Raw genomic sequence first — 12,863 nt, 5'->3', positions numbered from 1 at the left:
ATTGCGAAGCACAAATGACTGTCGATACTATTCTACCTACCTACCTAATGTGTTTCCATATCTCAAAAAGTATCGTCCTTCCCAAACCAGCAAAGTGGGGAAACCTCAACCCCGTAGCTCTTTTTTCCCCGATACATCTATGACGCTGGAGACATTGTACTCGACAAGCCGGCGTGCGGGCAAAGGTTACTGAATCCCCCAAGTTTGCGACCAATCAGAAACGGCCTCAATGTCAGACACAATTGGGATTTTCCTAGCGACCTGCATACGAACGGTTAGCCTGCAGGGTTCCGTGCTTTGCTTTTGTTCGGGGTTAAGAGATGCTAATATGGAGTTAAGTAACTTCTATATCATTATGTTGATCGCTTAAGGTAGGTTGTTGGCACTTCATGGCTGCTACATGTGCCTGCTGCCTTACAGTTGCCTGGGGATCAACAAGTGCAAGAGCCATAACCACTGCTTTTCTTCATATCGCCTTGTTCTGTAAATCTCGAAGGTTCTCTAAAAGTACTGTGACTACCTAGTAGGTTACAAAATGTATGGATGGGGGTATCTAGTCACACTACTGTACTATCCTCATGTTGCATATACCTATCGTACAGTACATAGTTCCGCCTACAACTCCATACCTCACCGTATAAACACTTCTCATAGTTCGAGTCGATAAATTCCATCGGTGCTCGAGTGCTTCTCATCTCCTACTGAGCCCGCACGAGGTACCATACCATACCTTGATCGTGTCAGCTTACATGCACTCCACTCTACCGAGCCTTGATTGTATCATAAATACTGTGTCTACCCACCTATCTACCCACCGTAATCCATCCTCCCATCGCTCACGATACGCCTGTGCACTCATCCTCCTCCAATCCAGCAAAACCCACATTTGAAGACCAAAGGCCGTCATCGTCATCGTCATCATCATCCGCAAAGTACCTTAACCTCACTCTATCTACCATATCTATCTCTCAATATTTTCTTCCGCATAGATCCGAGAAATACATGCTCCTGGACAGCGAAACTGCGTATATACTGCCACCGCTATGCTATGCTATGCTATGCTATGGCTAGGCCAAATCAAGTCTTACGGTAACGGGCGGCAGCGACGTGACAGCATCAGCATCAGCATCAGCATCAGTGCAGTGAAAACAAGGGACCGCGATCTAGATTGCCAGACTGTTTGCTTGATGGCCTGGGGGCTGCCTTGCGGGCTTACCCATAAGATCTTTGTAGGGTTGGACAGTACTTTGGTGCAAATGCGCTGTCATTTCTTCTGATTCCAGATGTTGCTTTGTCGTCTATGTAGTATAGCCAAGTCTATTGGAATTCACGCTGGCTGAGATTTGCTGAGATTTGCTGAGGTTCCAGAGGGCCGGTGGGCTGGGCAGTGGAGGTGATGTGCGATGCATGCATGCAGAGCGCAGAGTGGTGCATCTCCGGAGCTAGATATCAGGGATGGAAAGAAAAGGTCTCGTTCATACAGTAAAGTATCTCAGATGACTTTTGAAATCAAGGGCAAAAAAGCTTGCAACAAAGAATAAATCTGCGAGGATTCATGAGATAGAAAGAGCAGAAGGTAGTAGAATATCGAACAGCGTATGGGCATTTAATAGTGTGATATATCCAGCATCGCTTCATCTTCAGCCATTTCCCCCCTTGCCCGCTCCAAGTCCCCCCCCCCTTTTGTTCGCGAGAACCCTCCTCGCCTGTCCCAAAGAGCATGAAAACGCAGATAAAACCCAAAAGCTGCAGTATATATGGTGGTATATGGTGGTAGTAAACAAGAAAGATTTGTAGAGAGAAAAAGACAGGGAATCAATCGGTTTTTTCGAACGTCACTTCCGATGTCCAGCGTCGGTAACATAACGGCTCCCTATTCGCGCTGAAAGAGACTCCTCCGTCTCGCGCAAAGCTAGTACAATTCAGATTCCCAAGAAAGACATTACAACAATCAATAAGGCATGCGGAGCAGCTTAACCCTCGCGCTCACGCTTCTCGTAGGCCACTGCGTGGCGGTCGCCGCCGATACCAGTATGCTCGTTGCCGTCGTGGCCGCTGCTGCTGGCATCGCTGGGTGCTTTGCCCTCGAGCATCTGTGAGTGGGCGGGAATGCCGTGGCGCTCGCCTTGAGGGATCTGATGGTCGGCAGCGTCGGGCTGGTCCTTGGCTGGTGTCCAGGCAAGGTAATCTCTGCGGACCTCGACGTAATCGTAGGCAAATTCGCCGAGTTGGTCGTCGTCCATGCCAAGGAGCTCAGCCTCTTCGCTGGCACGGAGGTGAAGTCCGGGAATCTTGTTGATGATGAAAGCGATGAGAGCACTGATGCAGAATGCCCAGCCGGTGGTGGCGGCGATATAAGCAATTTGCATGTACATCTGCTTCCAGTTGTGTTCGATCCAACCGCCATCGACTGCTCCAGTGTTGACACCGTCAAGGCCGATGACGTACGAGGCGGCGAAGATGCCGTTCCAGAAAAGTCCAATCATACCAGCGACACCGTGCTCAGCGAACACATCCATGGCGTCGTCAATCTTGATCCAGAACTTGACTATTTGATGGTTAGTTTTTATCTTTGTAGCTTCATGAGGACTATGAACATACTCTTGGTTGCAAAATTGCATACGATACCGGTAACAATACCGAGGGCGACGGATGACCAGGGGGTGACGAATCCGGAAGCAGGAGTGGCAGCGACCAAGCCAGAGATAGTTCCAGAGCACCAGCCGACCATCGACCACTTGCGAGCGAGTCTCCAATCGAGGAGGACCCAAGTAACCGCGGCGAACATGGCGGTCAAGTTGGAGTTCCAGCAAGCCATAGTGGCGCGGAGGTTGGCACCGAAAGCAGAACCACCGTTAAATCCCAACCATCCGAACCAGAGGAGGACAGTACCGAGAGTGATGAGAGAGACGTTGTGAGGGCGGAAGTTGAGCATCATCTTCTCCTGGCGTCTTCCGAGAATCATGGAGTAAGCGAGGGCAGACATACCGGAGCAAATCTCGACGGGACCACCTCCAGCATAGTCGAGAACACCCCAGCTGAACGCCCAACCGTTTGCACCCCAGCCCCAGTATGCAATGGGGCAGTAGACGATGGTGGCCCAGAAGAAAATGAAAACCATGGCAGGGATGAGGCGACCACGCTCAGCGATGGCACCCACAACGATGGCTGCTGTGACGGCACAGAATTGCATCTGTAGGACTTTGTAAGCGGCTATAATTCTGTGACCAGGTCTGTGCACGTTAAACATACCTGGTAGAATGCGTATAGCAGGTCAGGAATGAGAGGGGAACCAGGCGAAGGTGCGGCAAGCGTGTTCATGAGTCCAAACTTCTTAAGGTCACCGATGAATCCGTTCGTTGCGTAGCTGCTGAATCCAAGAGAGTATCCCCAGAAGTACCATTGGAATGTGATGACAGTCGACGACGCCATACAAGCCCAGATCATACTGAGGGCGGACTTTCTTCGCGCAAGTCCAGAGTAGAGAAATCCAAGTCCCGGTACCATGATTAGCACCATGGCTGAAGCCACTAAGATGTAGGCCTGGTCGCCAGATTGAAACCATTGGTTCAAGTTCTCGGTGTCTACATCGCTCGATAGTAAGTATCCGCACATCTAGATCTCATACACAGAGCAAGGAATGATTGATGAACGCATTCTGCAAATGTCGAAAATCGCAAGGGCCAGACGTACGAGAATTGCCGCCAATATCGGAATTAGTTCCATTAAACTCTGTAGGTGGTCCAACCCATGAGTACGACATGGTTGCGGTTTTGATCGACGAGCCGAGAGTCTGTCGCGACTATTGGGCAAATATATATGAAAAGCTCGACCTCGAGAGAGGCTTTTTCGTCGGATATTATATGGACTTGAGATTGGCTGAGAAAAGTGAAAAAAGAAAGGACGTTGCGAAGACCACAGACAGGTATACAAAAGCTCCCGGGGGGAGTCGGGAAGTGATTGATGTTTATAAAGTAATAGAAACCACTACAAGAAATGCCCAGTGTGCGGCACCAACGGGCGCACTGATGGATCAAGTGCGAGTAGAGTCAATGTGGCCAAGGGTACGAGTCTGGGTCATCTGTCTAGCGGACGCGAACGGACACACTTTAAGAGCAAAAGCGTTTCGGCTACGTCAAACGATCTGCCCATCGAAACTGACTTCAGTGTGCGTTATCAGGATGGCGCAGCGCTTGGAGTTCTCTATGCTTTTTTCTCATGTCATCGCGCCCGCGAATCGAGACGGATCGCCTGTGCTTGCTTGTTCTCGAAGGGAAATGTGCCTAACTGTGCCTACAAGGACCCTGTGAGCGCCCTATTCAGTCCCATGCAACAAGCATTCCGCCATGCGCCACCAAAAACCGATGTCTAATCGTACGTCTCCCCGGCCAGGAGGATGGTCTTGTGCGACCACATTCGAGCTATATTTCTCCAGGTCCATCGTCTTTGAGATCTCCGCAATCTGCGATCATTAGACGGTTATATGACGAGCTGGCGTTCTGGGGTGCCGCGAGCGTGGCTTCTTCTTGTGGATGCATGTGTTCGCGGTTTTCGTATATTCCTTATCTTCGGGATGTAACCAATGAGAAAACATAAGACGATGTGAGCGAGGTCGGACCACATATCACCTCGAGACTAGTACGGACAGAGTCTAGCGAGCCCTACGCCCAGCATGACACCCTGCGTTTGGAGGCTCCAATTACTATGCCAAGATGTCACAGCAAGCAAGCTCATTCGTCGAGAGGTGACCTTATCTAGACTTTCGGCAAGGGACCTTCTAGCGCGAGGTCAAGGCGCAGCCGCCCATGCGGTTGGGACCTCAGAGACGATGCCGACCGACGCGGCTGGCCATAAGATACTCTACGAGCCACAGACTGCCCATTATTTGATCTGCCTTTATCCTGGGCACCTTTAATCGAGCCTGGATGAGCATATGCAACTTACACATGTTCATGCAGGAGGCTCACGCCAAGAAAGCATGCGTTTTGATTTCTCCCCACGAAATCCGATGAGGAAACGGTCGCGTGAGCTGGAGAGATCTTGGTAAACTGTCCACCATTTGCGATTTGTAACACTGCGGTAAGATCTTTGTAATTGCTTTCCCCGTGGCCACATGGTAGAGAGGCCTGGACGCATGGGCGACTGCAACGACTCGCGTGAGTGGTCGCGTGTCTGTTGCGTGGCATCTCGCGACCAAAGCAACGCCCAGAAGTTCGCCTCGATTTGCACAGCTATTTTCGTTATACAGTCTGGCGCAGTCTTATTTGGGACGAATGCCGAGCGCATCACGCATTCCGCCCGAGGTCTACCGGGCGTGTTGTTGCATTGGCGACAGCAATAGCATAAAATAAGTCAAATGAAGCCGTGAAGCCAAACGCAGCCAAGCTGATAGGGAAATATCACATTCAGGCTTTAATGGGCATGTACTGTAATTTCTCCTTCACATCGATCGTCAGTGATGTAATGCCCTTGTCTCACCATGGTCAAGCTTGCAGGCGACTGAGATGAGGACGGGCGTATGAGCCGCAACGATATTCCCGTGTTTCTGAGATCTACTACACTCGCATGCTGACCAACTGCTTTACATACATCCTTACAACTTGCTTTTGTCATGTTTCTACAAAGCTGACATTGGCTATTCTAATTTGAGACCATTCTGATGCTGCTAGGTCCGAGACAAGTCCTTAGTGCTACTGTTGCTGGCCGCCGAGTCTGCGCAAGAGCTCTTGGGCTCCCTGGACTGCTTCGGGGGACGGTCCTTGTGCGGCAACTGGTTGATGATTGTAATGCTGCTGCGGCTGCGGTGATGGCTGTTGCTGACCCTGGAAAAAGGTAGGGTTGACAAATGCTCCAGCAGGGATGCTACCTCCGGGTGTGGGTGGAGGCACTTGCGGGAACTGAAATTGCTGCTGCTGTCCGGCTTGACCGTTGAAGTTATTCAAAAAGTGCTGGAACTGCTGGTACTGTTGCGGGTTGGCCATCTGAGGCCAAGCCATGGGTACATTTGCATGTGCTTGTGGTGGTTGGAAAGGTAGGTGAGCTTGTGGCGGCTGTGGCTGAGAGAACTGCATCTGCGACTGCCCAAACTGTGGGACGGATGATTGGGCCCCAGACGCCAAGGGAGACTGCTGAGGCTGGCTTCCAGACCACGATTGCGGCGCTGCAGGCTTCTGAGGCAGGGGCTGATGTTGATATGTGTTTGGTGATTGCTGGTTGTGGTTGTCCGGATAAGACTTGGAAAGTCCTTTCCTGCCGCCTCTCGCAGCATCTCCGCCGCCGCGTCCACCCCTCCCTCTGTCACCTCTACCTCTGTCGCCCCGTCCTCGTCCTCGGCCGCGGTCACCCCTGCCGCGACCAGGAAATGGTTGTCTCGCACGTTCCTCGACTGGCGCGCCATGGGACAGCATCTGCTGCAAGTTGTCTGGGCGTGCCAGAGGTGTGTATGCCTCATCAGGCTCGTCGTCGTAGTTGATAACTCCCCCGGTATAAGGCTGCACCACTGGCTGCTGTGCAACATCGGCTTTCTGTGGGTTCTTGTCGGCATTTCTGTTCTTCTTTGCCTCCTTCTTCGCTCTCTTGTTGGCAGCCTCAGCTTCGTCGTCGGAAAACTCCATTTCCTCCTCAGGAAGCTCTTCATCGTGGAGGTTGGATGCATCAGTGCCCTTGAGGTTCTTGAGAGGCTCTGTGAAGACAAAGGTGGAATGTGCGTCAACGTAGAAGATGTCCGAGCCCTCGATAATTCCAGCCTCAGCAATGTCTGAGGGCTTGGTGAAGGCGACGACGTAGAGAGGCTCCTGAACACGGCCGAGTGTCTCAGCGACAGCTCCAATGACCTCTCTGTTCTCCATGCAGAGAACGGAGCCGGACTCGAGGACTTGGTATTCGCCAGAAGTGTTTGCCTTGACGAGGATCATGTTGTCGACGATGTTTGTCACAGCACCGAGGGCAGTGATCTTCATGTCTGCTGTGACTGTGACGTCGGGCTTGGGGACCACCTCAGGAGGCTTCTCGTTCTTTGTTCGCACGTGCTGACTCTTGGATGCCTTGTCTCCACCATCGTCGTCTTCTCCAGCGTCTTCCATGAGCATTCTGGCAGCTGTAGCAGGATCCAACATCTCATAGTCTTCATCATCGCTGTCCTCTTCAGACGACGAATCGTCACTTGAATCATCCGAGGAAGACTCCTCGTCCGAAGTGTTGTATTGCCATTCAGCCTCCTCGTTGCCGTTTTGCGCCTTGGCTGCCTCTATGAATTCTCGATCGACGGGCTGCTTGCCCTTTGAGTGTGAAGGCTCTGGGGGAACGACATCGTCTGTTTGTCCCAGTAGGTCGAGCAGAGCAGCAGTAGGATCGGCTGTGGTGTTGCTTGCTTCCTCGACGACTTGCTCTTCCTTCATCTCAGAGTCCGCGCTAGGTGCAGCTGCTAAAGCACCAGCGGCAGCCGTCTCTTGTCCGTCTTGCAGGAGGGGCTTCTCTGCGGGTGTGGGTTCAGAGGTGGGTTGTGCTGGAGCCGTCTGCATCTGCACATCTGCGACATCACCCTCCTCCTTCTCCGTCCTTGGCTCTGCAGAGTGAGCTGGTCCATCAACGGAGCCGGTGGTGGTGGGGGCGACAGTCACAGCAGCAGTCGCAGCAGCACTGGTTGCGGTCGCCAACATGCCTAAGCCTGGGATGCCTGGTATGGCACCAGCAGACGATGCTTGGCCATTTTGCGCAGTGGACTCGGATTTTGCGTCCAGATAGTTGGAAGCAGGGTGTCCGTTCTGGTTTGGAGTGTTGACGGCAGATGGTGTGCCGTATAGGTCGTCACCCATGTCGTCAATCGGAGTATTCGCAACCGACATTGTGGCCGGATCTGCTCCTTCTTGTTCGGGTTCTATGCGAGTTCTCTTCGCTGGACGTGGACTTTCTGGATAATCTTCCATCAAACCAAAGTATCAAGAAAAAAACCGCACAAATTCAGACGGAGCCTGCGGCCAGATGTCTAGAAGATATTCGATCAGTCAGAAAAGAAACAAGACAGCACCTCAGAATAAAATATCAGAAGATAAAAGACACGAATATGCCGTGCCTGCCTCTTGAACTTTTTCTGACAGCATCGAGTGGATCCTCTGTCTTTCCTGGGGTCGGCAGCCTTGCCGGAAAGCTTGGCGATGAGGTCAGGGCTGGTCTAATCGACCCTGTAAGGTTCCTGTAAGGTACGTACCTACCTTCAGGTTCTGAGCACTCACCTGGCAATCAAGCAAGCACTTCACCAAAGCACTATAGATGAGCGACAGTGACTGTGCAGGTCGTATGGATATCCAGGCCCAAGGATATGCCTGATATTTGTGAGCAGTAATCGGTCTTGATGTGAGTCCGGCCAGGGCCCAAAAGCACTAAGGTATCTTATTTTCTAGGGCTGTGATACACGTACCGTACCTGTGGTTGAAGTAACGGCCACGCTTGCTGAATCTGCACCTCCGAAGCGGGCGTCAAGGAGCTCAGGCCCAGTTGTACAAGAACAAGTCCAGATATTGTGTTCAGCGCAACATTGCACTAGTCTGGATTAGAGCAAAGGACTAGAGCTTCATTAATAGATTCCGCAGTTCTACCTGTAATTACATTTCTATTGCATGCGGGCTTCGCTGTATACCTACTGTTTGCTGTATGTTGTAATTGCAACTTTGTCATTTGCGCCCACACACTCCTTTCTGCGTTGCACCTTCCTGACTTCTCAGGCCAATTCACAGCTACTGCAGCACAATGCCTCCGCCGAGGAAATCAGTGCAGCCGCCGAGTGCCAACAAGTCCAAACGCAAGACTCCTGCATCTCCTGACCCCGAATTGGAGCCCTTTCCTGCACTGGATGACACCGAGGCTGTCGAGCGCCTCAAGGGCTTCAATGCTGTCAATTTCGATGCCACCGTGGCCAGGAATGCAGTGCCGCTTTTCCTGCAACCGCGAAATGCTTTCTACCTCTTCCTCGCTGCTCATCTTCTCGCTGCCGTCTATGCGCCTATCCAAGACTGCGATGAAGTCTTCAATTACTACGAGCCCGCGCACTATCTCACTCATGGCTATGGGTTGCAGACTTGGGAATATTCCCCTGAATATGCCATCAGGAGCTGGACTTATATTTCTCTACATGCTGTTGTGATGCTGTTTGGCAGACTCGTCTCCTTTGTCGCTCCCTTTGCTCCTGCTAAGATTGCCGAATTCTACTTTCTGCGCTCCGCCCTCGCTGCTCTCTGCGCCGTCTGTGAAGCCAGGCTCTACACTAAGATCTCGAGGACGCTGAACCCCCGGGTTGGTGTTCTCTTCCTCCTGATCATGTTGACCAGTCCTGGCATGTTCCATGCCTCCATCTCTTTTCTGCCTTCGAGTTTCTCCATGTACGCGACAATGCTCGGTATAGCCGCATTTATGGATTGGAGGGGTGGCCTCCGCACCGCCCAGGGTATCTGGGCCATCTGCACTGGTGCACTTTTGGGATGGCCTTTTGCTGCTGCCATGATCATCCCATTTGCAATCGAGGAAGTCATCTTGGCAAAGATGAGCGATCAAATCAATGAGCTTGTCAAGCGCGTCATGGATGGTGGCGTTCGATCTCTGCTCGTCTTGGGTTTCCAGGGCTGTTTGGACGGCTTCTTCTACAAAAAGTTTGTCAACGTACCTCTTAATATCGTGTGGTACAATGTCATTGCTGCGAGAGACGGTAAGGGTCCCAATATCTACGGTGTCGAACCATGGCACTTCTACGCTCGGAACCTTACCATCAACTTCAACGTTTGGTTTTTCCTTGCTGTGGCATCTATGCCTCTTCTACTGTTCCAGCACTTTGTACGCCGACAGGCCGCCACGAAACAGTCGTGGCTTCGTGGCGTCGTCTTCCTGTCTCCTTTCTATCTTTGGCTAGCCATATTCACTCTTCAGCCCCACAAGGAAGAGCGCTTCATGTATCCAGCGTACCCTGCTCTGGCTCTGAATGCAGCGGTCGCACTCCATCTCCTCCTCACCTACCTGGGTTCTACCGACCCGCGTAGCTCCATCTCTGCCATTCCTGTCAATATCAGGCTCGGATTCGTTAGTCTTTGCTTCATGGCTGCGGTGAATATCAGCCTCTGGCGAACCCTCGGCATGATGACGGCCTATGGCGCCCCAGTCAGTGTGTATAAGCCGCTGTGGCAGCCCGGAGTCTCCCGATCTGGCGACACTGTCTGCATGGGTAAGGAGTGGTATCGCTTTCCGTCTTCCTTCCACCTGCCGCAAGGTGTCAAGGCCAAGTTCGTCAAGAGCGAATTCACGGGTCTTCTGCCTGGGGAGTTCAGTGAAGCTTCTGGCTTTGGACTGTTTCCCGGTACACATCTAGTCCCGATTGGAATGAACGACGAGAACAAGGAGGACCTGGGTAAATATGTAAGATTTTCACGCCAGTCCTCTGTCATGCGGCCGATCACTAATGAATACACAGACACAAATATCGCATTGCTCTTTCCTGGTTGACTCGACATTCCCGGGAGTCGAAGCTTCTGTGTTAGAGCCTGACCATGTGCATGATAGCGATAAATGGGAGCAACTGGCTTGTGAGCCATTCCTCGACACGTCCCAGACAGGTATCATTGGCCGCCTCGGATGGGTGCCGGACTGGAGCTTTATTCCAGCAAAGTACCGTCGCACCTGGGGCGAATACTGTCTACTACGCCGCAAGAAGTCGCAGCGTTAGCCCTTGTGAGCTATAACGCGCTTGCTTGCCGATTGTTCGAGGCTCACCTGATTCCGTGGGCTTTTATTCAGTTTTGAATATTCGAACGTAGTCCATGTACAAATAGTCCAGAGGTGCGCGGGCATGCTGACCCAAAAGGGAAATGTTTCCCCGGAGCGATAACGACCAACGTCAACCAGAGCTTACCCTTATCTCCACAATTCAAACACCCAACACCCAAAGACTACAATTCCCGTCTTGGGTCAGATAGAATAAGTATCCTCGATGGCGCTCATTTCTCTCTCTGCTATCATCAGCTTTAACTTCTCGCCCATTCGACTTTATACAAAACTTTGGTATCTCAGTCTTGGTCTTGGCATTGCCTTACCATATCGCAACCATGGACGGTGCTCGCCTTTGGATCCGGGATAATTGCAACATGAAGAACCTAAAACAATCAAGTAACGTCAAGGACGCCAAAAGCCTTGCGGACTTCAAGCCTGCCATCTACCTTGGATTGGCCATTTTGGTTTTCGCCTTTCTCATACAACGTCTCGTTCTTCCAGCCTTCAAATCCAAGTCACCTCTACGGACGGCATCACGGTCGCCCGATCCCGAGAAGCCTACGACAGTACGAGAGAAAGCATCCGAACGTCCTCCTGGTGGTGAGTGTTCGATTCCATATAAGTAGTAGGAATCGTCAATTGACCTTTGCAGTATGGTACCCTTCGGACTGGAAGCGTCCCACGGCGAAAACCTACCCTGACTGGTCTGTCTACGAAACTAAGCCTCTTCCCTACCGACCTTTCCGTTACGGACCCAAGTACAACATCACGTTGGGTCTGCGCAGCATGAATTGGGATGAGTGGATCGAGCTCGACAACCACTACTTGAAGTACCATGAGGACAAGAAACGCCGCATCGCCGAGCGCGGTGAGAAGTGCTTCCGTACTGCCGACGACCCTAAGGTCTTCGACGGCGCTGTCGAGCTACTCGAAGAGCTATGTGGTTACCTGCCCGAGAGATATCCTAGCATGTTCAAAAAAACGGACGTGGGAATGGACAACATTGTCACCAACGAAAGCTTCGACATCAGAAGGGATGTCCTCACCTGCAACGGCAACAAGGAAGATCCCATGTGCATGGCGGCCAGGATGACTCAAGACGACTTGGCCATTATGTTCGAAAAGGAGGATGGACAATACTATCTGCTTGCGGGTGCCATCTTGCTCGCCGGTTTCTGGAAACTTGAGGACAAGCTCGGCATGCCTTTGAGCGAGATCCACACCAGGTATGTTTGCTTTCTGTTTCGAGCTACAGAACGCCACTGACCCTTTCTACAGCGGTAATGTGCCAGGCTACAAGGAAAAGCTTGAGAAGGGCATGTTGAACTTCTTCCGTCGTGTTAAGCCCGATGGTCCCGTCCAGCGAAACAACTACTTTATCCAAGTCGACGACCAGCTCCCTTGGTCTTCCAGCATCGGCTCCGAGGATGCAGACGACGCTTCTTGGGCCACTGCGGAAGCGGACAAGGCTATTGAGCACCACTTCTTCCGCAGCGAGCGACAAAGTCTACGAAGGTATGGACAAATTTGTGTCTTGCAAATAAACAAATCAATACTGACATGAAAAAACAGACTACCTCGCTCAGGCGGTGTCGTGTTCACCATCCGCACCTACTTCCTCCCCATGACCGAGATCTGCAAGGAGCCCTACGTTCCCGGCCGCCTGGCCTCTGCCATCAGGAGTTGGGGCGAAGACGTGTCAAAGTACAAGGGCAAGGAGAAGTACAAGAACGTGCTTCTCAAGTACCTGGACGAGCAGCACGAGAAGCAAGTCGCCGAGGGATTGGACTTGAGCAGGGAGGAGGAAGTGAGAGCCTACCCTTACTAAGGGATCGGTTTAGTGTCCGTTTGCATTATGATGAGATACATGACGTGGCGAGAGCGAGCGGGAGAAGCATGAAGGAAGACTGCATTTTATCACGAAAAGAAATTCAAGATTTTGGAGAAAGTAAAGTCTGGACAAAGAAGTCACAAACTTTTAAGCATCATTCCTGGCGCATTTCAGGCCTGCTACTCAATATACAAACATTGCATATACTACAACAAAATATCAAGCTTGTCATACTAAATCGCAATTATGACTTTTTGTCTCTCTCTTATCTCACTCACTCTCT

General features: G+C 51.6%; 3 protein-coding genes across 4 annotated transcripts; 1 reads left to right on the top strand and 2 right to left on the bottom strand.

Annotated features, from left to right (window-relative positions):
* Positions 1-1,973: 1,973 nt before the first annotated feature.
* AAFC00_001021 (uncharacterized protein) lies at positions 1,974-3,763 on the bottom strand (the record flags this gene model as incomplete). The annotated part of the gene is made up of 4 exons (XM_069340154.1): positions 1,974-2,548; positions 2,602-3,193; positions 3,253-3,584; positions 3,694-3,763. The coding sequence occupies 4 exons, from the start codon at positions 3,761-3,763 to the stop codon at positions 1,974-1,976; spliced, it is 1,569 nt and encodes a 522-aa protein (XP_069203623.1).
* A 1,927-nt stretch (positions 3,764-5,690) lies between these two features.
* On the bottom strand, positions 5,691-7,844 carry AAFC00_001020 (uncharacterized protein; the record flags this gene model as incomplete). Its single annotated transcript, XM_069340153.1, has 1 exon — positions 5,691-7,844. One exon carries the CDS (start codon positions 7,842-7,844, stop codon positions 5,691-5,693), a length of 2,154 nt encoding a protein of 717 aa, XP_069203622.1.
* A 901-nt stretch (positions 7,845-8,745) lies between these two features.
* Positions 8,746-12,577, top strand: AAFC00_001019 (uncharacterized protein; the record flags this gene model as incomplete). Of its 2 annotated transcripts, XM_069340150.1 has the most annotated exons (5): positions 8,746-10,398; positions 10,454-10,673; positions 11,402-11,975; positions 12,028-12,264; positions 12,322-12,577. In XM_069340150.1, the coding sequence occupies 5 exons, from the start codon at positions 8,746-8,748 to the stop codon at positions 12,575-12,577; spliced, it is 2,940 nt and encodes a 979-aa protein (XP_069203621.1). The 2 variants fall into 2 exon arrangements, with proteins under 2 accessions (XP_069203621.1, XP_069203620.1); XM_069340151.1 differs by lacking the exons at positions 8,746-10,398; positions 10,454-10,673 and adding an exon at positions 11,085-11,349.
* Positions 12,578-12,863: the final 286 nt, after the last annotated feature.

This window comes from Neodothiora populina (genome assembly GCF_041146345.1).
Source record: "Neodothiora populina strain CPC 39397 chromosome Unknown canker_contig_12, whole genome shotgun sequence".
NCBI lineage: Eukaryota > Fungi > Ascomycota > Dothideomycetes > Dothideales > Dothioraceae > Neodothiora > Neodothiora populina.
Note: the sequence above shows the minus strand (reverse complement) of the source record. Positions and strands in the feature narration are given on the sequence as shown.